This window comes from Saccostrea echinata, unplaced genomic scaffold, assembly GCF_033153115.1.
Source record: "Saccostrea echinata isolate AGI-Se365-2 ecotype Australia unplaced genomic scaffold, CSIRO_AGI_Sech_v1 ptg000029l, whole genome shotgun sequence".
Taxonomy (NCBI): domain Eukaryota; kingdom Metazoa; phylum Mollusca; class Bivalvia; order Ostreida; family Ostreidae; genus Saccostrea; species Saccostrea echinata.
The window spans coordinates 16581806-16607583 of NW_026889778.1; the positions used below are offsets into that span (position 1 = coordinate 16581806).

A 25778-nucleotide genomic window follows, 5' to 3' on the forward strand; every position below is an offset into this window, starting at 1 on the left:
AAAAAAGGATCGTCTTGGATTTGAACCGGGACCTCTCACTTGCTAAGCAAGGATCATACCCCTAGACCACTGAGGCACTTGATTATACAGCAAAGTAGTACAATTCTCTTTTTTGCTTGAACGGCGATACATAATTAGCGTATCTCAAATGGTGACCTAGATTCTCATTGTTTAAGAAATTAATAATATAACATTAGCAACTTTATATTGTTGTTAACAAACGATGAGAAGACATAAGCCACATCTCTTTACTGTAAGAAACTATGTAATTGGTTCCTTGCGTCACTCGTTGACGTCTGACTCATTTTTATTCCAAGTGTATTTCACCCGTAAATGAAAAGCTGTGTAAATGTCAGTATTGATGATCTAATCTGGCAACCAATGAGAATCTAGGTCACTATTTGAGAGACGCTAATTATGTATAGCCGAGAATGTCACGCCTTACTGAAAGTTCAAACAAAAAAAAAAAAAAAAAGATTTGTACTAAATTCAAATATTAAGTCACAAATAATGTTTATATTCACGTTCGATATTGTCAAAATTTTACACAATATATGGTGCCTAATTTAGCCTTTACTGAACAATTCGAATAGATGTAATTAGAATATAAAGTCCGCCGACAACCTGTATTAAACGTAATAACTCTCCAGATGCCCTGTGCTAAAAATAGTGCCAAGCAACTTTTGATGAAATAAATTAAAAAAAAAAAAAAAAAAAAACGGGGCGGGACACTTTGAGAGAGGCGAGAGGCCACGGGGTGCTCTGGTATAAAATTTCATTGCAAAAGCTCAAACGATTCTTGAGATATCGTTCGGAAACGAAAGTGTTACACACAAACAGAATGTATGAATTTACGACCTTGAACTTTTACCTTCTGACCAAAATCAATTGGGTTCTTCTTTAAGCCATAGGGAGTTGCTATGTAAAACTTCATTGCGAAAGCTCAAAGGGTTCTCGAGATATCGCGCGGAAAGGAAAGTGTTACAGACAGATAGAAATACAGACGGACGGACCCAAATTAATATCCCCCACTTTCTGTGAATGCAGGGGATAAAAATAGTTCTATGTCCTGACAATAATATAATTATTAAATTCCTAAAATATTGTTTATGCTACGGAGCATGTCACGTGACCGCCTGGATCTCGATATTCGCGCTTGAGCAGAACAGTGGCAGATATGCATTAAAATCGGAGAGAACTACTTCAAAAATTAATAAACACTGAAACCTAGTTTTATTTCTTTTATTGAAGTATTTCAATTAGTTGGCGAACATTATGATCACTACTTGTATTATAAGCTTTTCTATATAGATAACAGGCTCTCTTAAGAAACATTACATTTAAGTTAATGACGTCTGAAAAGTGATATTTCATCAAACGAAACAGGAATAAAAGATTATTTTATCTTTATCTAGTCGGTCATTCTTACATGTACGCAAGAATCCAAAAGTAAGCTTTAATTAGATACATGAAAATTTCTGATTTATAAGAACCAAGAAGTCTGTGAGCCAATGCTCACTAGTATTACCCCGCTAAGATGTGAATGTTATGGACAGACACAAGGATGAACAAGAAGTTGACATCAGATTCGTACGAAAATGAATCCCACCATATTGCAGGCCTAAACAAAGAGTGTCCTAAAATTTCATGCATCTGCAATTCGAAGTTGCTGAGAAAACTGCGACCAAAATTTGTTATGTATTGTACGTACAGATGCACGGATGAACAGGAAGTTGACATTGGACTCGTACGAAAATGGTTCCCACCATATGGCATGCCTAAATAAAGAATGTGCAAAAAATTCAAGCATCTGCGATGAGTGGTTGCTGAGAAAACTGTGACGAACATTTTGTTACGGACAGACAGACACACAGACACACAGACACACACGGGTAAAACAGTATCCCCCCCCTCCTTCGGAGCGGGGTATAAAAAATGATGTTAACAGAAAACATTTTACAAACAAAATTGCAACAGGAAATTCTGAAACGGTAAAATTCTTTTATTTATAAAGCGAAAGCCTACACGTATTAACGGCTTTTACGCAGAGTATAAAAAGTTATATTTTTAATCTATTACATAAACTTTTTAATATCCTTCTTTCAAATTGTATACATTTTTTGTCCCCCGCTTTCACTGAAAGTGGGGGATATTAATTTGGGTCTGTCTGTCCGTCCGTCCGTCCGTCCGCCTACTGTATTTCTGTCTGTCTGTGACACTTTCGTTTCCGCCCGATATCTCGAGAACCCTTTGAGCTTTCGCAATGAAATTTTGCATAGCAACTCCCTATGGACTAAAAAAGAACTCTAATAATTTTTAGGTCAAAAAGTCAAAGGTCAAGGTCATAAATTCATAAATTCTGTCTGCTTTAAAACTATGATTTCCGCGCGATATCTCGCGAATTCTTCAAGCTTTTGCAATGAAATTTTACATAGCAACCCCCTGTGGCCTAAGAAAGACCTCTATTGATTTTGAAGTCAAAAGTTCAAAGTTCAAGGTCGTAAATTCACAAATTCCGTCTGTTTGTAACACTTTCGTTTCCGGGCGATATCTCCAAAAAAAAAAATGAGCTTTTGCAAAAATATTTAATTCCATAACTCCCTATGGATCTCTCGCCCCTCTCATTTTTTTTTTTTTTATCTATTATATATTAAAAGTCGCTTGGCACTATTTTTTGCACAGGGGCCTGTAGAGAGTTATTACGTATAAGACAGATTGTCGGCCGACATTATGTATTCTATTTGCATCTATTAGAACTGTTTGGTAAAGGCTAAATTAGACAATATGCATTGTGTAAAATTTGACAATATCGAACGTGAATATAAACATTATATGTGACCTAATGTTCGCATTTAATCAGACTTAACTCAATATGAGTTAAGTCATATTATGGAAATGAATAGATCAACTTCTTGTTACATAGTCAAAGAAGCATAACTCTTACAACATTATCATTACTGACTAAATCTTTGCATTTAATTTGCAGTACTCTGAAGTGTATCTAGTGGTCTAGTGGTATGTTGCTCGCTTAGTAAGCGAGATGCCCGGGTTCAATCCCCGGAAGATTTTTTTTTTTTTTTTTTTTTTTTTTTTGATTTACTAAATGATACTATTCAACATGTGTAGTGAAAAAGTTATGATGTATGGCGTGTACAAACTCGTAAAATCATTATTACAGCGTGATAAATATTCTGTATATTAAAAAGAATCTGCTGTACACATATTAAAGAATAAGCAATCAAATCTTTATATCCATATTGGCGTTTTTTTATTTGCTTCAATATACATGTATACATTTAAAAATTCTACAAATACGGGGGGGGGGGCAGTGTGACCCCCCCACCCCCACCCCCGAACTGCGCATGCTCTTCTTTTTTCCCTAAGCGGGGGACACAAATTCTCTGAATTAGCTTGTTGACATCACTTTCTAATGTTTATATTTTATATGCAATCTATTTACGAACAATTATACTGCACTGGTATTCATTCAACATATTTGCTGATTACATCATCTCTAAAAGAAAAAAAATATATTATTCTTTTGCCTTTTATAATTTTCTTGATTCAAAGTGATAGTTCCATTTAAGTTACAGAGAACTTATTTACGGCTGTAAACGAAACATTCCAAAATTATATGCATTTCAAACAATAATCTTTATACATATGGCTTTATATTTATGAGAATTAATTTTAAGAATGTTTTATTCCATTAAAAAGAAATTCGATATGTTTGATATGTTTGAAATTATATCTTTATTGAACAAATCTTGTTTGATAATTAATGAACGTAAAATAGTTTTCTGTCATAAAAGCTGTGAAATCTGAATTAGGTTAAAAGATAAGCATAGTTGAATTCTCCTAAAGAAAATAATTTGAATTATTGTATGATTGCATAATTCTTAGCTCTTTAATTGACTGATATCCAACATTGTAGAAAAAATTCTACACCATAGCTATGTTAAAGGACTTATCGCATGTTTCTAAATTATTTGAAATTAAAAGCGTAAAACGTTCCTTATGACCACAGTTTATAAATTTTGTGTATTTACTGCGGATAAACCGCGGTAATTAAACAATTATTGACTCAAATGAAAACCCCTGAATTAAAAACCTAACTTAATTAGATAGCGATCATGTGACCCTGTGACGTCAAAGGCGACAATGGCTGATCAGCTCTTTACGTAAATCTTACTAAAATATACGCGAAACAACCTGAATTTTCTGCGTTATAGAGGATCAAATCACTGATTTTATCGATATGAAATTTAATATCCATTTTATATTTTAGAATTGTCAGCAAGAAATAATCTGAAAAATCCGATAGCGAGAGAGACGCGGCGAAGACGAAGAAACTTCCCGTAACAACACAATTTGATTTGTCATTTTATCACATGTATGAACTTATTTGATTCACAAATTTAAATTACATAACTTTGTTATTCTTCGTTTTCAAAATAATATTAACTTATGCAAATATGCCTTCATATGTTTTGTAAAGGATGGCGGTCTTGAAAAATAATTTTCCGATCACGAAACATCGCCGTAATCAGACCTACAGATTCTAAATGTTTCGAATAAAAAACGAAAATATCTCAAAATTCTTATTCTTACACCTTAGAACTAGTTAATGTTTCTATTGTAATTGAAAATCACGTTAGGAATTATTTTTTTCAGCATTTTTCATGATTAAGCTGCATTTGTTGTTGACAACTCCGTAAATAGTGTGCAACTGCGCATCTCTCTATCACTGAATTGTCGCCTATGACGTCAGAGCAGTATTTCGCCGAAATCCGACTGAAATATGCATATTGCCGTATTTGATTTTCAACTCTCAATATCTCTTAAAATACGCTTTCATCAACGTTTATTGTATTCAGAATTTTAATAAACAAGGTTGTAGATAATATTTTTCATAAAATTAAGATTTTTGAAAAATCATGCGATAAGTCCTTTAAATGTTCACCTGCAGTGACCCTCCATGTGAACATAAGATTTTTTTTCTACATTGAGCTAAAAATAGCTAGGGAACTTCATGCAAATCCTTCTGGAAAGTTATTTCACATCCACCTGGCTTTCACTCGTAATATTTAGGGACATAGAATTGGGGGCTGCATGGGGGACTGCACCCTCCCGCTGCTTTTTTTTCTAAACGTAAAATATTGCTTTAAATGAAGCATGAAAATGTTCAATATGAGGCTGGTCGCCCCACCCAACACATTCCCAGCAACGTGGTAATGGACCTCAACACTCCCTCCCCTAAAATGACACTTGGAACTTAGAGAATTCTCCTCGTTTTGGAGGACTAAATTTTTTCACTGACAGGTAAATTATTATTTTCTTTCCTCATGACTCCCCACCATTTCAAAATCAATCCTTTGTGTCTGACATTTATTTTTTTCGACATTTAACTAAATTTGATTTATGAAATTAATAAAACTGCCTATGTTTATTTTGACGTCACTTCTCTCTTGTGTTTAGCTAGGCCTTCAGCAAATCTCAAGAAGTAAGTGGCATGGGATGCTTAACAAGTTTGCATGATTCAATCAAATAATAAAACAATTATTGTTGTTTTCTCTGTCAATACAATGATTTCGCTACCTTCGAAATACAATATGCAACAATTACCTACCTTTGAAATACAATATGCAACTCGCCCTTCTGGCTCGGTGTATATTGTTCTCCTTAGATTGCTAAATCATCGTATTGACCTCAGAAACAACAATAATTGTTTTATATTCAGATAATTTGATGGGTAATAATGCTTTATCTAGACTACACCTGCTAACATTCATTTAGAATTAAGAGGGACTATAATTTCCAATATTTGATCAGCTTACAAAAATTATCAACATTCATGAAAATGACACAGAAATAACAGAAATAACAATTACACAAGAGATAAAAAACAATAAAATCTTTCTTTATTGAATTAAGTTTGAGCCTGAACACATTTGGTATGGCAAGCACTGATATATTTGGATTCAATAAAAATGAACACAGTTTACAATAACGAATTCGAAAGAGAAAGCATGAAAAAATTCAAAATGAACAAACTGTATTTAAAGATATACAATGTATTTCTTTAGAACGGAAAACTCAATATGTTGGAAACTTTTTTTTATTATTATTCTTTAATTGTTTTTTTTTTTTTTTAAACATATGCCTTTCAAATAATTAGTAAACACAAAACAGTTCCCATTGTAAAATTGTGAAACCTGGATTAGGTTTAAAATTAAGCATAGATTAATTCTCTGGAGACAATTATAGACAATATCAAATTTTTTTAACAAATGAAAATGTTTTATCTAGACTATATCTGCTTGTAATTTTTTTTAATGTAAAAAGGAAAGAGATTTCTTGTATCTGATCAGCTTCATACATGTAAATCTACCACAATTCATGAACAATACAAGTAATACTGAAAAAAAAACCCAATTATACAAGAAATGAAAATATATTTAAATCCTTCTTTATTTGAATTAAGTGTGAACCTTAACTCACATGGTATTTAAAGCACTAAAAATAAAATTGGGTTACAGATAAAAATGAGTTTGCAATAGTGAAAAACATAAAAAATAACAACTGAGCAAATATATATAAAAAATAAATGAATGATTCTATTGGCGGAGAAAACGCAAAGTATTTTAAGGTAGTCCGATCCTCAGGTTCTAAAAACAAGCTTTTAAGTAAGTGAAAATGCTCACAAAAATATCTCTGTTTTCACATAGTAACCCGAATTTACCCATGGTATTTCTTCAAAGTTCATCAATATAGTTAATCATATTATATAAGGAAAATTATTAAATCTCAAAAATATTTTCAGGAAATGCGAATAAGAACACCAGCTATGCATTTTCTAATTGAAAATTGATCAACAAATATAATTTAGGATTAAAAAATATAGGTATCCAGGCATTTGGAGAGAATTGTATCTTTTTTTATGCTTACGCAGCTATGTTAAGGCTGTCCGAAGGCTTAATATGCATTAAAATATACATTTTATTTTGAGCTAGATTTTAATTTCAATTTATAATCGATCTATGAATTTGCAGTCAACGTGTGATAAGAGTGTAATCAGGTATTATAATAATGCATTTTTGTGATGTCACATGACTTTGTTGATCACGTGATGGACACTTATAAATTCCTAAATGTTGCACAAAAATCGCATCGGCACAAGTGCAAAACAACATTTTTGAGAAAAAATAGTCACACAAATAAATTCATTGTGATCTTTGGTACATATAAAGTGCTGGGGGCAAGTCTGAATTTTACTTCTTGAGAAAATATTCCACGAGAAATTCAACTTACCCACATACAAGGGGGCATTTTTCACTCTTTATCGCAATTTATACAAAATAGGATAAATTACATTCAATCCCCCAGCAAAATTCAGCAAGAGGACACACTTCTTTAGTAGATTCACACAGAATATCTTCAATTTATCTTTATTCATCACTTGTGCCAGTCAAATATATACACGATTTATAAATTCTAACTCTGTCCACGGATGTGTAAGGGGGAGCGTTTCACAGTAAATTTTTTGTTATTGATTGAATATATGTATATCGGACAAGAAAAAGGAATAACGATATTAAATTGCAATTGTTCAACGTCATAACAGCACACTTATGCGTAAAGAACAATCCATACACTTGAATCAAACAACAACGCTAAAAAATCTTAACATGTCAGGTGAAAGGAATGTAAAAGTTATGACACTTTCCCCGTGATGTCAGCTCAAGTATGCTCTGACTTGACGTCATATGCTATTATGACGTCATATCTAGGTAGTTCAGAGAAGCTACTACAGTTGGAACAGTTTAATATTTTACGGACAGCCTTATCCTAGCCGCGTCTGCAGTATTTTAGTTTTTCTCTTTACTTCATTGTTATGTAATACGTAGTGTAAGAAGCTTGTGCTATCATTGCTAGACATCACATTTCACATCTATTTCATATCGTACTAATAAGAATTGGTATCTAATGCTAGATTAAAAGAAATTTGATTTCTCTAAAAATGAATATTTTTTTTTTCTTTTATTGGGTACAAATGTCAACTTTTTCCAAGACAGCTTCTAAGACGTAGTAGAACCTTGAATCATAATGAGATGCATAAAATGAAAATGGTTGCATGAAAAGATCTCAATTTCAAGCTTCATTTTGAGACTTTTTAAATAAAATAATAAATTTAAGAGTTATCCTTCCTAACTGAGGATTGGATATCCTTAAACTATTTTTTGAACACATGTCTTTCAAATAGTAAATGAACATGAAACAGTTTTTCATCAATAAAACAGTAAAATATGGATTAGGTTTAAAACCGGGCACTGTTAATTCTTAATGAAAGAATAATTGACAATATTAAAACAAAAAATTGACAGATGAAAACGATTTATCTAAACTATATTTCTTTAGATGTAAAAAGGAAGAGATATGCGGCATTAAAAAGATGAACCTCTGGTATTCATTTAACAGAATGGTGACTGCAATATGACTCTAAGGTCACTGAATAGCAGATATATCCCATTCAGTGAACTTTCCAGATCTTTCAGTGAACATTCAGTTGACTTAAAGACGCAGGTTCATCCTGTTATTGGATAAAACTAAAAGCATTTAAATCTTTTCTATATTGAAAGATTGCTGAACATATTTAGTATGAAAAGCACCAATAAAACTGGTTAAAACATAAAAATGAACACATATTGTAATTATTAAAGCTAACATTATATATTTTTTTTTAAATGAACACAATGTATCAAAAGATACTTTTAAAATCATTGGTACATATGAACACGTTTTGGAAAGACTTGAGCTGGATTGAAGAAAAATTGTACGTGTTAAAATGAAAATAAATTGGCTGTCTAGTTTTGTTAACATGGGATATTTACTCTTCTTTGGCATCTGATCTAATCTTTGGAACTTCCAAGGATCCACATCCACTTTTAATGCCCTGTTCACAAATTTGTATTGGTTGCAGATTTTTATCAGATGGATCACTATTCGTTATCTTGACCTTGTAATTTGAGGGATCATTCACAGTTTACACTACTGTAGAATTTATTTTTTAAAAACTGAAGAAAGACTTCAGTGTATATTTGCCTTGAGGTATATGTTAGAAATAATATAAGTTTCTAGTTTATCCGGTTTGATCAGGTTACAAGAATATATATCTGATAATTACAGTTAGCATATGCTCTGTCGTAAACCCTGAAACCTTAACTATTGTTCTCTATATATTTAACTATTTATGTCATAAATCTTGAGAAATTCCACAAAAGTAATATTGAAACAACCTGCATCATTAATTATCGAAAACTTATAAATAATAATTTTTTTGGGGTAAAAAAAAAGGCCATAATTAATATCAAATATTACATGTATACTTTTTTGAAAAGTATCTTTAAAAAACTGACAAATTGTGAATAGCTTTGTATACTGAAACATTTGTTTTGACCTACACTAAAATCTGGATAAGCTTAATTTTGAATCGGAATTCATTCACAATTGAGCATAATCTGCGTAGATTACACATTATGAATATAGACTAGTTTTTAAAGAAACAGTATACTTGATTGCATAAATATTTGTTTTAAGATTTAAAATGAAGTAATTATTATATTGAATTAAATTATCTCACAAAATTGAGTTAGCCCAAAAAGAAAAGGCAGTGTGTTTGCTTAGGTTATGATATTAGTTATGGATTAATGTGTATGGGAAATAATATCTACATATGTACTACTCTTATAAGCTGTTAATATTGAATTGATTAAAAAAAGGTAAATGCTGTCTTTTAGTTGATTAAACCTGCCATTTTATTCCCATAAAGAAATTCCTTTTGTTAATATAATGTACACGTATCATACTATGAAATATCCTTAAAAATAAACAGATTATTATTGTCTTATTTGAGATGATTTGTTGTGAAATTTTGAAAATTAACTTTTTTTTTTTTACATTTTCATACATTGGCTATAGATACTTAAACATAATTGGAAATGTTGTAAAATATGGAAGAAAGATGTATCAATTAGACAGCTCTATGAAAATTGTATGCAGTTTGTTTTAAGTCTGAACAATAGCTTTGAAAAAATAACAAAACCTGACATATCAAATTTTAAAAATGGCATAAAGGGTGTTGGCAAAAAGCTTGCACTTGCACTTTGACTCAATTGTTTCTTTTAGAATGAAACATTAAAAACAGTGAGCAAACTTACGTAATATTGGTGTAAATGTATCATTATTGAAATCTGATCATTAAGCAAGGCTTCTGAAAGCTAAAGATGATTATACAATGACACTTTCAGCTTTAAACGAATATATTCAAAATTTCATCTAAAACGGTGAAAAACTAGTTTTGCAAAAAAAAAAGTAAACCAAATTTTCACCAAACAGGCAGTACAGTGCATTTTATCATTTAACAGATATAAAAAGGATCAAAGTTGTAATCATAAAAAAAAAAAAATCATTGCAAAAAAAAAAGGTGTATATCATCAGAAGACTTAAGGGGTTCTTAAAGAGAATTGCAGTCTTTGTGAAACAATAATGATCAATACAACCTTTTTTTCGGAATCTTAACGGACTGAATAAGTTTTAAAGAAATAATGCAAAAATTATAAAAAAGGAATGGATTAAAAGATTAGACTGACGTCATTTCATTCATACTAATCAATGCTGTCTCTTTGTCTTTGTCTGGGTCCTGAATTTCGTCTTGTCTCCTGCTTGGATGTTTTCCTGTCAAATGCAAAATAATACATTTTCTAAACACAAGTATGGAGAAGGTTGAGATAACTTTTGACTTTGATATACTTTTTTTTATATACATATTTTCAATTTTCATCTTCCAATTATATGCAAACACGAAAAGTTTAGCCTTCTTAAAGCAATCACAGAGCTGAAACTGAGAAACCGTCAATGGATCTGGTTTACAAGTTCCAAAGTATAATTCGAACACTACATTTATTTTCAACATCTTACCTTATATTTAATGATAAATGTCTCTGATATATGAATATAAAGCTCACGGCGGTTGTGACATGGTCAACAGGTGATTTTTACTCCTCCTAGGTACCTGATCCCACCTCTGGACTTTCTAGGGGCCTGTGTTTTATGCCCTCTTCATAAATTTGTATTGTTTATAGATTTTTGATATCGATCACTGTTCGTTATCCCCCCCCCTTTTTTTCATGCAATTTTTCAAATTAATGTTAAACAATGTATATTACAAAACATTTTAAATAAAAAGATTGTTATTGTCTTTATAGTTACGTAGATTTTTCTTTAGGTAAAAACATGCACAAAACACTGTTTTACATTAGGAACATAATTTAATGATTATTTGGAATTCTATATTTAACCAGAAGCATTTTTTGAAACTTTGAAATAGGTAGAGAGAGAAATTGCTTTTCAGCGCATTTGTTTATCCTGTCGAGGAATTTCTCTTTGGACAATAACACAGGAATAACACATATCGTGCTACCAAGAAAGGTCAAAATAGACAGGTTTCAGATTATATGCTTCCACAATCATAATTTTAGCTAACAAATTATACATTGTAAAAATACATGCCAGTGAATGATCAATTCAATTTGATTTGTGTGTCTTCTTTGAGTATCATAAAGGTTGATGAGTCTATGTTTATATGCAACTGCACACAGTTGAAAGCTGCAACCGCGTTTCCTAATGCAGTACACTGATAATCCAGATAAACATGCAATCAGAGTAAAAACAATCATGCAAATTAAAAAGGTACTTCTGCTCCCATCCCTCTTATGGTTTCTGAAAAAAAAAATATCATGAAATAATTATAGAGAAAATGCTTTCCTTATTTCTTTTTTAAAATGTTTTCTCTACATTTATAGAGCATAATAATATAAAAACATAATAATCATTATTTAAAAAATGAATTTGTATATTAATTACCTATCAATTATATTTGGTGTTGAAGTTTCCTGTACATCTTGTGCAACTATAGTTTGCAGAGTAGTCACCCTTCGTTCGACGACGTTAGAAAAACAACCAAAATCTGAAAGACACACAAGAATTGTTTAAGGATTTACAAATCCACTTAATGTTATGAATAATCATAAGTGCAATATAAAAATTATAAAACTTAAATGTAGGTGAGTGCATATATAATTAGATTTTCTTTACAGCTTTGTTTGATAAAATAAAATGTTCTTGTTTAAATTTTCATACTTTGCCTGCACTGTATAATGATATAAGCATTTCATAATGTAGAAAGTCTAAATTAAATAATTATTTAGAAAAGAGTTTGCACTTTACAACAAATAAATATATGAATAGGAACAATTTACAATTAACTTGGTAATTATATTTCATAAATAGCTTCGAGATGAACTTCTTTCAATGCCTACACTTATATGATGTTGTCGAATTATATGATTGTGGACATGCAGGGAAAGACGTTTTACAATCTGCCAAATAATTGGCACGGACACTTTTTCTTTCCGTGTCGAACATGGCACATATTCCACCTAAAAATCATAAAATCTCAAAAGAATTGAATTATCCACAAACTCTATATATATATATATATATATATATATATATATATATATATATATATATATATATATATATATATATATATATATATATATATATATATATATATATATATATATTAGACATATACTTTCAATACTGTAAATAAATGTAGATAGAAACAGATGATTAAGAATTACTCATTTATCAAATACTCTCTCTCTCTCTCTCTCTCTCTCTAAAGTTGTACTACGTCATTTGACTATAACTGGAAATTTCACAACATTTTAAGAGGTAAACATCATGAGATACACATATTTGTATGTATACCATTCCATTTACAACAAAGAATGCAATAGTTGCATGTTTATTTTGACATACATCAATATTTTACCATTTTCGCAATCTCATGAAAGTTGAATGTGTACACTGATCATCTTCATCTGTACTTGTTCTATTCATACAACTCCTATCATAATCTACTGATCATACGAAATATAGAAGGTGAAGCTATTCTTTAAAACAAAAGAACCTATTTCGAAAAAAAATGTTCTTAAAAAATCGTGTACCAATTTTAACAAATAGAAATCCAGAATCTTATACAGTTCTCACCAATTATAAGCAGTGATGGGGCACAAACTTCCATTGTTTCATTTGTCCAATCATTGATAACACAGTGGTACTCAAAAGACCTGCAGGAGTGGTTCCACTTGTAGCAGCTTTTTCTTTCAATTGCTTTTTTGAGTTCTGATAAATTTTTGGGACAGGACAAAACATTGGAAACTGTTTTTAAAGAATCAGTACAGGGAATCACATATCCAAATGTATTTTTATTGACATTCTGCCATACCTGTAAATTAGATAGGTCATTTAAGCTTCACATGCTCATTGTGAACGGTGATATGGATTGTATATATTTAAACAATTAATATTCTGTAAATCATTCACAATGTAATCTGCTTTAGGGTTTATTAACCCTTTACTTGTTTCTTTCTTATCAATATAATTTATGTAATTCTATTCTTAAAATATATCCTATACGTTGCAAACTGTAGTGAAATGGTTTTTGACATATAATTACATTCATTATCTTTATTTTTCATATATTGATTCAGATTTTCATAAATGCAGTACCATTAATTGCAGAATGAATTCAAACAGACATCTTTTTGTGTTGAGTGACCTACAATTAAACCATCACATTGTCAACAAAAGAGCAGTCTTCATACTCAAGCAGAGAGCGTTGAAATAATCTTTCACTATTTTGATTCAACCATATATTTGTTCATCTGTTTTAGGTTTAGGCAAACTGTGTTTTAAATTCGATTTACCTCATTCTGATAAGCGCCAAAAATTAAAAAAAAAAAGACGAGTAAAATTTAGAATCGAAATGGAAAGACTTTAATTTTACGAATAAATTCAACAGGCTGAAATGTCCTTTAAAAATGTAAACTGTATATAGATAACATATAAAGCAAATTTTATAAATCAAAAACATGTATAATAACTGGGTTTTTTTTTTTTTTTTTTTTTTTTTTATTTTGTGTTTTTTTAGCTTACAGTGCGGTATTTCCTCGACGACAAATCACTTATACATAAATAGATCATGAACTCATTCAAATATCCTGCTATCCAGATATTTGATAATGACAACGAACAAAAATGTATATAAGATTTCTAAATCTTTTACTTACCTTGTCCATTAAGAACTCAATCGAAAAAAGGCAACTATGGAAATCACACAATTCAGTATTAAATGCAAATAGCAACTTCCTCCGTAAGTGCAAGTATTGCATGGATTGGCGTTGAAACTAATTATGATACAAACTTCGGACAAAGTCTGCAATTTATAACATTATTTCCGTCTTATCGAAACTCAGTTAGCAGTACTATTGAAAACGATTACATTATAAATAATGACACTGTCAAACAAAATAATATTAAGAGGCAAAAGTGGGTCAGGTCGTTCGACATTCGGATGTTTACATGAAATGAACTTGAGTGTCTCGGGTTATTCAGGTGCACCTATATGTATGAAACACCGTTTAAGTATTTATTTGATATTTCCTGCAAACGAATGCATTATTTCATAAAAATGAATGCTTACATGGCCGTATTTTGCTTGTCAAGAAATTTTTGCTAGTTGATGAACTATTTTTTGTTTGTTTAATTGTTTGTTTGTTTGTTTGTTTGTTTGGGTTTTTTTTTTTTCTTTTTTTTTTTTTTTTTTTTTTTTTTTTTGGCCTGTCAAACAATTTTTGCTACTTCATTACCTTTTTTTTTTTTGCTTGTCAGGAAATTTTTGGTAGTGCCCCCTCAACTGTCAACTGAAAAATTTATGGGTGCCCCCCCCCCCCAACTAAAAATGCTTCTTACGGGCCTTCGCCTTGATACTGGAAAAGGGTTGTTGATATCAAAAGATTATTTTAGACTGACATAAGTAATTGACCTTTTCATATTCAGGCATATAAAACAGTGAGTCTTTTAATTTAAAAATGAAGAAACTGATTTGCTTGCTCACTATTTAACTTTCATATCATAAAAGTGAACATTGTTCTGAGAACATCCTTGCAAAAATCAGAAAATTCCTTACATTACACATATGTACAAGAAAAAAAATTGCTTACGCATACATTTTGCTTTCTTTTGATTTATATTTGAATTTTTGGAGCAAGTGCACCAGGGCCTATTTACCATTAACCATAGTTGGAAAAACTTGGTTAACTGACAACTACATGCAGTACATATGAGCTGATTGATTTTCATGCATTTTTGTTATTTTACGCATCATTCCATACCATGACAGCTAAACATATGAGATACTCATTAAATTTCTAAATTCAAACGTTTATGATGTACTCATTGAAACCAATTTTAACCTTTGTCTGCCTAACTGTCGTATACTTTTACTTAATAATTCTTGTATTCATTAAGGTTTGTGGTCCACTGGCCTATTGTTTGCTATAAATCTAGGTCTCTGAGTACTGAAATGACAGGATCTACTGACGGGTTGAAAATCGATACTTTTAACTCGAATTGAGTAAACATCAGTGAAGATCACACTTACTACTTAAAACTTGCGTGTTCTACTTTGTTCTTTATAACAATCATATTTAACGTCAATCAAATAAAACAAAATCTTAATTCTGTAAGTTTATATCCCATGTATTTAATAAAATACCTCCAGTTTACACAACGCTTCCACACTGGAAATGTCCAATCTAAAACTTGCCCAAAACAACAATGCAATGTTTATGAAATTATTAATTTTTCCCTAGACATTTGTTCTTTCTTTTTTTATTTCCACACTGGATTTCAGATAATTTCTTCTTCATTTATTGAATTTATCGACCTTTTTTTTTTTTCTTCATAGAAAAATATTTTACACTATTATCAAATATGCATAATTGTAAGTCAAATTTGGGTTCAAATATTTATTTTGAAAAAAATAAATATATGAAACATTTTATTATAGAGACATTTTACATGTACAGATCTCAGTTTCCTTATACTTCTACATAAATGATGCAGCAATATACAGCAATGCACAGCGTATTTTGGGAATTAAGCGAAAACCCGTCTTCGTGCAGCGATCAACAAGATTTTTTTGTAACATGTATTTATAACAGTTTTACACACTCTGCTTATAGATGGAGGTTAATAGAATAATAAACAGAACATTTCAACTGAAAATATCAATACATATCGCAATACAAATAGAAATATCGCAATACGAAATTCCCAGCCAATATCCACCCCTATCTTTCCCTAGGTATTGTACATTTAGTATGTAATCTGAAGAATGACAAGTGTTCAAAAGTCCTTAATAATGTAAGTGCTTATTGACCCTCACTTTCATGAAAGTGCGAGATTAGATTGCTTTTGCCCGTCTGTCTGTCTGTCACAAAAATTTAAGCAATTTTATAAGAAAAAGGACTTTAAATAATGAGTTTTAAATGTGTAAGGGGAGATCCCGGATCTATTAACAAGCTGTACATAAAACTAGAAAAGATTTAATTTAGGTAATTATCTACAGTATAAGATTCAACGAGAGTAAATTTGTAAAACAGTTTCTGTACAAATGTTACCAATCAACTCGACAATGTTCCAAACATCGAATGTCCATGCCTAGAAATAGTTAATTGTTGTTATAAACGACAAATATTGGAGGTTATTGTTATGTAACAATTCTTGGAAGTATAAACTAAACAATTTTAGAATTAAAACTGCATACATTAGCCTAAAAACAACTTTTTACTGGAAACTTTGACAACTGCGAGGCTATCATCAACGACATATCTGTATCTTTTTTTGAAGTGACACTATAACAGGGAAACAGCGATCGTAAAAATTACAAAAAAAGAACAGCACAAATCTGAGTAAGTTCAATTCAAAGAGTGTTATTTCAATATATAATATTAATATAATTTACATTTAAGTAAGGCAGACGATCATTGTTATATATTAATTATTTTATTAGTTATTTTAACTCTTAAAATTGACCTAGATTAATATCAGAAAAAAAGATAACTATGTAAACCAAGGTAATACTACGGAAAACGAATTTGATGGCTCATAAAATTGTCATAACAGTTTTGACATACACTTTATTTACAGAATATAGTTCATTTGCAGACAATTGTATCGTTTTTAAAAGTGGAATGGGGGGGGGGGGGTTCAGCCAAAAAACAAAAAAACGAAAAGTTTGACAAGCAAGATAAAAAAAATGTAAATTTTCAAAACTCTGAATTAAATTTCGGATATGTTTTTGTGTTTGATATGGAGGGTGTGTGTGTGGGAGTGGGGTGATAGAAAACCAAATTTTTTAAAATAAATTATCGGATCACCCCGATTTGACTGTATTGCAAAAAAGAGAATAACTAGCCTTTTAATGAACATTTTACAATTAAAAAGTTTTCTTTTAAATGGAAGGAAGCAGCCCCCCCCCCTCCCCCTCCCTTCACGATACTAAATGCATGATTTTAGTTAGTTATAATGTATATTTGTGTAACATTTTGTAATATTCTGATGAGTTGTCAAGCCAAGGGCGAAAAAGAATTGAATTGAGTTTTTGAATTTATTAGAGTACGCTATTGATTGAACCACTTGAGTTGGCATACCTTTCAAGTTTCCAAAATTTCCAATAAATAAAATTATTATATAGTCTATTTATAGTCTCTATATAATCTATACAAACGCAAACAGTTCATAACACTGTAGTAAATGTAGTAAATTATCTCAAACATGGCTATAACATTATATTCGGTGTTTCTATCTGTATTAATTGTCAATTGGTATTATAAATGACCTACTGTTGATTGTACGAATATATTAAAAATTTTGCATGGTATTTATTTTAAACCTTATAAACACAGAATTTTCAAACTGCATTTACATGTATGCATGTACGGTATGACATATTACATTTTTCTACAGTTTGCTTTTGCCTATGTTTGCCATTTACATGTACCGTATCCAAATTCGATTTTTTAACAAAATGCTATTTTTAAAATCCATTCAATTTGGAACAGTGGTAGCCAATCAAAATGATACAACTGTTGAATATATAAATACTGACTTTGACTTCCTAGTTGTACACATTCTCCTGTTGTAATATCACACGTATATCGGCATGATTGTGGACAGGAAGATTGACATCCAACTCCATAATTCCCTTTGGGACATGATTCTGTACAGTTGATTCCAAAGGACCCAGGAGGACATGCTAGTGGATGCAGTCAAATAAATACGAAATTATAGTATTTACATTTAAAAAAAGCTTTTAATTCGCTACAAAAACATTAAGATAGTTTGAGTTATGTAGTCTCTTACATGTCTTTATTTATTGTATTTCAAATCAACACTATTTTCTTCATAAAATGAGAAATATATCTCTCCTGGCAAAGAAAATCCTAAAAGTTAAATTTAAAAACGTCTATCCTGGAATAGAGATTAAAAATTTTCTATGCGGTGGAGCAAACTGTGTATACCATGCACATGGAAAAAATATATATCCTGGATTTGTAAATTATGCATAAATAGCAAAATGTTACTCTAGGCTATGATGATGTTACTTGTACACATTTTAAGGTTATAAATTTATACGCACGGACACAAGAATTTGCTTCCTTGTCGAACATTTTTCCAGCTAAGCAAACAACTGCATCTCTACAAAAGTATTACACATTTTCACAACATGAATCAGTATTTAAGACGGAAAAATTCTGTTTCAAAAAACAACTAAAAGCAACTAACTTTTCTCTGCCACATTGAATTCTTCCTACGTAAAAGTAAAATAAAATAGTTGATGCAATTCGCGGCTAGGATAAGGCTGTCCGTAAAATATCAAACTGTTCCAACTGTAGTAACTTCTCTGAACTACCTAGATATGACGTCATAATAGCATATGACGTCAAGTCACTGCATACTTGAGCTGACATGACGGGGAAAGTGTCATAACTCTTACATTCCTTTCACATGACATGTAAAGATTTTTCAGCGTTATTGGTTTATTCAAATGTCTGGATTCTTCATTAAGCTTAAGTGTGCTGTTATTATGTTGAAGATTTGCATTTTAGTATCGTTATTCCTTTAACCTGTCCAATATACATCAATTCAAACGATAACAAAAAATTCACTGTGAATCGGTTCCCCTTTACACGTCCGTGGACAGAGTTAGAATTTAAAAATTGTGTATATATTTGACTGGCACAAGTGATTAATAAGGATAAATTGAAGATATTCACTGTGAATCTACTAGAGAAGTATGTCCTCTAACTGAATTTTGCTGGGGCATTGTATGTCATTTATCCTATTTTGTATAAATTGCGATAAAGAGTGGAAAATGCCCCCTTGTATGTGGGTAAGTTGAATTTCTCGTGGAATATTTTCTCAAAAAGTAAAATTCAGACCTGCCCCCAGCTCTTTATATGTACCAAAGATCACGATCAATTGACTTATCTGACAATTTTTCTCAATGATTTTGTTTTGCACTTGTGCCGATGCGATTTTTGTGCAACATTTAGGAATTTATAAGTGTCCGTCACGTGATCAACAAAGTCATGTGACATCACAAAAATGCATTATCATAATACCTGATTACACTCTCATCACAAGTTGACTGCAAATTCATACATAGATTACCAATTGAAATTAAAATCTAGCTCAAAATAAAATGTATATTTTGATGCATGTTAAGCCTTCGGACAGCCTTAACATAGCTGCGTTCTGAAACAACACATTTTCTCAATCAAACAGGTCAGTAAGACTATATTTATAGGTTATTGATATTTCCGTGCTAAAATGACATGATCAGACGAATTTCCTTCTTTCCATATACTTTTTTTTTTTGGAAAACATATCTCCCACGAAGAAATCTCAAATTTTCACTTTCATTATCAAACCTACACATGTACATATAAAACTGTCGGAAAAGATGACTCTATAGGTAAATTTGAAAATCTATTTTTGAAGGAATGTACTATTTTTGCAAACTAACATTCACTCAGATGGCAGAGAGATAATGATAAGGGAAATAAAATCAAAATTCATAGTCAGTGAATAATAAAAGAGCAATATGCATTTCTGGTGGTCGAATCTTTCAAACATTTAAAGAAAAAATATTAAGGATCAAATTAAATCCGTTTCTCACTCGTCAAATACAGTTAATATGAAATTTATTTTTTAATCTAAACAATATAAAATGAGTATTTTATTCATTTATAACATGTATTTACCTCAAAAACTATTGATCTATACATGAGCTATTATATACATGTAGGTTTGGATTTGTTGTGCAGCAAAGTCCAGTCTAATCAACAATCGATCCGTCCATCAAGTGCAAAGTGTGAAATTATGATGAAGAAATTAATGAGATCATTTATTTTTAAACTGGAGAGTTTATACATGTAATATTCACATTTGCAAATGTTTTCTTTTATATAACACTATTAAAAGCAACTGGTATCTATATCTGTATAAACACGGGTTCATCGCTTCATAAACGTTCGACGTAATTTCTCAGTGACGTCATAAAAGGTCGACGCGCAATCAGTGGATCAAACACGTGTCGTTGGGTTTGAAAAATAAAACGTTTCACGCGTTAAAGATTATAATCAGGCAAATATAAAATATGAATAAGTCACAAATGTAAATATAAGTAATAAGGTATCATTTTAAAACATCTATCGGGCTATAAATACGGGTTGGTATGAGATCAAATCTATCATAAAGCCCTTTGGGTTGAATGAAATTAATGATTAAATGCCAGTCAGCTACATGTACATGTAATAATAATTAAATAATTATCGTTTAATATGAAGAAAATCTTATTTTACCCATTTTAATCATAAAAATTAACTTGCTTAAGTGATTTAGAGTACAAAAACCACACTAACGTTAATTTTGTCTCACTGTGAAATATACAAGAGGTTTTGTACTCTCGGGATGCTTCCAAAATCATCTAATATCATATCAAATTCTTACTTTTTGTGAAAGGCGCACGTGTATAGTTCCCTATCCCGGCCAACTCTTTTCATAATCCCTGTAATAAGACTTTACCTGCTAATATACTGTTCGCTTAAGTAACTTCTCTTAGCCCTTCATGCTGAAAAAGCGGTCACAGATACATGCATATTAATGATGTTAGTTGCTTCTACACTGCATTGGATTGAGACACTTAAATGCTATATGATCTACTCATGTGGTGTTCATTTAGTCTTAATTTAAACGAATTGCAAACCGATTAAGTCATCCGCATGGCGCAGTGGTAGAGCGTACGCTCTAGAGTGGCGGAGTAAGGAGCTGTTCCTTACGTCGCGGGTTCTAATCCCACTGTGGGACGTGGAGACCAGTCCTTCGTATGAGATCGTATAAACCGAGGCCCCGTGTCGCAGTAGGTGCTGGCACGAAAAAGATCCCTCAGTGCTTAATGGCCCTAAGTGCCGAGTATAAGTCAAATTTTGCAACACTTTACTGGTAAGTGGTGGCGTCTTCTTATGAGTGAAAGATTTTCTAGATGGACGTGAAACAATACACAATCTAACAAACAAGCAAACCGATTAATAAATATACTTTGCCTACGTACCCGTACTTTGCCTACGTATTTACTCTGTAAAAGTGCATTGTAAAAAAAAACTGTCTGAGGCTGGTGGTCTGCTCTTGGGGCTAGGTCTCGAAATCGGGCCCACTGTTGACGAGATATTGCATCGGCTATGGCATTATGTTTACCAGGAATGTGTTGAGCCATAAACTGTAAATTGTTTGTTAATGTGATAAGCATAAGTTGTCTAATGAGAGACATATCTCTCTCAGATGATGTCATTTGTTTTTTAATAATGTGAACCAGAGCTAAGTTATCAGTATGAAAGATTATCTTTTTGTTCCCCAAATAGTGAAAGCCAAGAATTAGGTATTTTAAAATTCTAAAAATGCTAGGTCTAGAATAGTTGGTGTTTCTGCACAACATTTGGCCTACTGTCCCTTTAAATAAAAGACGCATCCTTATGATGTCGGTAAAAAGCTGTAGATTTTTTTTTTTTAATGGGGGGGGGGGGGGGTTACATTCAGTATCTGGAAAATACATAATTCCATTGAAGAATTCCAGCCACATCTGCATATCTAATTTCATAGCTTTAGTAATGTTCACATGCTGAATAAGGTTTATAATTGCCTATCATAGCACTGTAGAAACCCCTGTTAAATACACGGCTATGCAGAATGGCCTTGGCAAGGCAATCAGATTTTGGAACGCAGTTCGCAGTTCGCAATTCGCAATTGAAAAGTGAACTGCATTCCAGAACGCAGTTCGCAATTCAAAATTTAAACATAAGTCCCGGGGTCTGAAATTTTGAGGGTAGGCTACTAGTAGTCAGTTACCACTTCTGTGAAAAAATGGTGATGGTACCGTCTCTAGTTTCTGAGATATAGAACTCCAGTTTTTAGGCCCATTATATAATACTATATGAATAAACATCGGGCCCGGGGACATCGAAGTCCCCAGTCCCAGGGTCTGAAATTTTGAGGGTAGGCTACTAGTGGTCAGTTACCACTTCTGTGAAAAAATGGTGATGGTGCCGTTTCTAGTTTCCGAGATATAGAACTCCAGTTTTTAGGCCTATTATATAATACTATATGAATAAACATCGGGCTCGGGGACATTGAAGTCCCCAGTGCCGGGGTCTGAAATTTTGAGGGTAGGCTACTAGTGGTCAGTTACCACTTCTGTGAAAAAATGGTGATGGTACCATCTCTAGTTTCCGAGATATAGAACTCCAGTTTTTAGGCCTTTTATATGTAGACCTCCTATAAATAGCAGGCAAATCCCTTCCCATTACATTGTATTCTTCTCTCTGGGAACACCTCTGGATTTTATACGAAAATGTGTTTAGCTACCACATTTAATTCTAAGTGAATAAACATCGGGCTTGGAGACATTTTAATTAATATACACAAGAACATTTCAAAACACTAGTCACATAGCTTCCTTGATATTACAACTTTTAATATTTTTATTGCGGTGGATATGTTACATAATATATTTTTTTCAGTTCTGTAAACCTTTTTCTTTAACTCTAAAGGCATCACTAAACACCTAAAGGGAATACTAGACAATGAATCAATGAATGAACTCGTATGATTCCATCAATGAATGAACTACTATGAACCAATCTCCATTGAAATTAAAATTCCTCACAGCATTGCAATATGACGTACATGTTTTAGTTATCATTGAGAAAAGTGATTGTCACTTTGTTTAATATTTTGATTCTTATTTCAATAATTGTAATGTTATCCATTTTTGAAATTTCATGTTCCTTTTATGGTCATTTCAGAATAATATTATTTCATAAAAATTGAATAATCTGTCAACTAGAAATAAACTGAATACGTGTACATGTGCGTGGTAAGTAATTCGGGTTGATAGGTTGTTCACCATTTTTTAGACGAATCCGGCAATTTCAAAAAAGGGGGAGGGGGCGGGGGATTTTAAAAAAGTGGAAGATGATATCCAATATATAGAAGATATCAATATATATAATTTAAAACGAAATGTTCTTCTAATTTTAGAATTCATCCTCCATAAATATGTAGAAATAATATCTATATTTAATAAAGGGAAATCCAAAACCTTTTTTCAAAGTAGAATTTTTTTTAACTTTTGTTTGATATTATAAAATACATAGGCAACATTTTTTTTAAAGATGTCAGACATAATTAAAATATAAGCATATATGTCAAAATGTAAATATGGAACATTTAGGTAAACAGCCTTAATAAAGATGCTTAAAAACGGGTTTAAGATCCAAAACTTAAGTCCTATTGTTCATAGTAGAAAAAAAAAAACTTTATTTCAACTTTTGTTTGATATTATAAAATGTAGAGGTTACATTTTTTCTAAAGATGTCAGACATAAATTAAAACATAAGCATATATCAAAATGTAAACATGGCACCTTTCGGTATACAACGTAAATAAAGATGCTTAAAAACGGCTTGAGTTTACGAAATAATTATTATATTAAATTTTAACTATTATTTTATAAATATATTTACATTCTTAATAATAGTATCAGGGAAATTTTCAGAAGTATAACTATGAACATGTATGAAAAAAACATAAGTAGAAGTAATTGCCCTTGCCAAATTTTTTTTCTTTACTATTGACAAACTATAAAAGAAATATACTATTGAAAGATATTTTTACAATATTTCTATTACACCAAATGAAAGCCATTTTTTTTTAATGAGACTCATTCTTATTATCCACGAAGATCAAAACCTATGACGTCACATGGGGTTGAAGATACCTTAAATATAAATAATAACTAGACTCATGAAAGAAGTGTATATCCTTTCTAATCGTGCTTTGAGTTTGTAATACAGAGAGAGAGAGAGAGAGAGAGAGATTCCGAGATTCCAAAATCTAAAAAAAAAAAAAAAAAATCCGATAAAGTTAGTGTTCCTATGTGGATGCTTATTCGGTGTGTGTGTGTGTGGGGGGGGGGGGGGGGGGTTCATTTATAACGAGTTTACTTAATGTGTTTGTTTGTTTGTTCTTTGATTAACGTCCCTTTCTAGAATTTTTCACTCATATGGAGACGCCACCAATTGGCGGTGAAGAGCTGCAAAGCTTGACCTTTTGCTAAAGTGGGTACTCAGTACCCACTTTGGGTGGGCACTCAGTACCCACTTTTTTCCAAGGTGGGTACTGAGTGCCCACCGCCTATTTTGACCGGGTTAGGGGGGTCCCAGGTGGCAACTCGGGGTGTGGGGCAGTAGTACTCCACCAGGGGAACATTTTGGGGTACTTTCGGAAACTCTGTCCCTACCCCTCCGGACGGGAGGGGGGGGGGTCCAGAGTGAAAATCCGAGAATTTTCAAAGTCGTTATTTGTGAGGTGTCATTAGATTTGTATTGACGAGTAGATTACAGATATATATATTTTTTTTTTCCCGTGGGACATCCGGTTCGTCCGGAAGTCGGGTATGAAAGTCCGGAATTTTCGTACGCCGAGTGAAAAATACAGGTTTTTTGACTATAAATCTTTTCTTTATAGAGCTAGGTAAAAGTTTTTATATCATTTTCTTCGTCTCAGTGAGACAAAGAATTATATCTAATCAGATTTATTGTAACTTAAAAAATAAAAATTTTATGGGCTTATTTAATGTAATTTTGGACTTAGAAATTTTTGACGCGTTTGAAAAACATACTCATAAGGGTATAATTTTTTTATTTATAGAGCTAGGTAAAACTTTTTTATATCTTTTTCTTCGTCTCATTGAGACATAGAATTATATCTAATCAGATTTATTTTATCTTGGAAAATAAAAAAGTTACCTCCAAAAAACCTTTAAAATTAAGGTCAATCTTAAAAGTGGGTATTCAATACCCACTATGCTAAAAATATATTATTTATTGACCTACAACAAAATTCTTTATATCATTTTCTTCGTCTCATTAAGACAAAAAAGAATATTTAATCAGATTAATTATAACTTAAAAAATAAAAATTTTATAACCTAAATAGTGTTATTTGGACTTAGAAATTTTCGACGCGTGTGAAAAACATACTCATAAGGCTATAATTTTTTTTTATTTATAGAGCTAGGTAAAACTTTTTTAGATCATTTTCTTCGTCTCATTGAGACAAAGAATTATATCTAATCAGATTTATTGTAACTTAAAAAATAAAAATTCTATGAGCTTATTTAATGTATTTTTGGACCCATCCGCCAGGGCGCGCTTTTGCGAAATTCCAGTAATAATTAATTA

At 31.4% G+C, this 25778-nt stretch overlaps 1 protein-coding gene across 1 annotated transcript in view; it reads right to left on the minus strand.

Annotated features, from left to right (window-relative positions):
• The window catches only part of LOC133194554 (uncharacterized), a 48104-nt gene extending 34410 nt beyond the window's left edge, over positions 1–13694 (minus strand). The window contains exons 1-2 of the mRNA XM_061330500.1: positions 13642–13694; positions 13120–13357 (exon numbers count right to left, since the gene is read on the minus strand). Coding sequence (XP_061186484.1) covers positions 13120–13357; positions 13642–13644 — 241 coding nt within the window. The 5' untranslated portion in view covers positions 13645–13694. The remainder of the gene's footprint in view (positions 1–13119; positions 13358–13641) is intronic.
• Positions 13695–25778: the final 12084 nt, after the last annotated feature.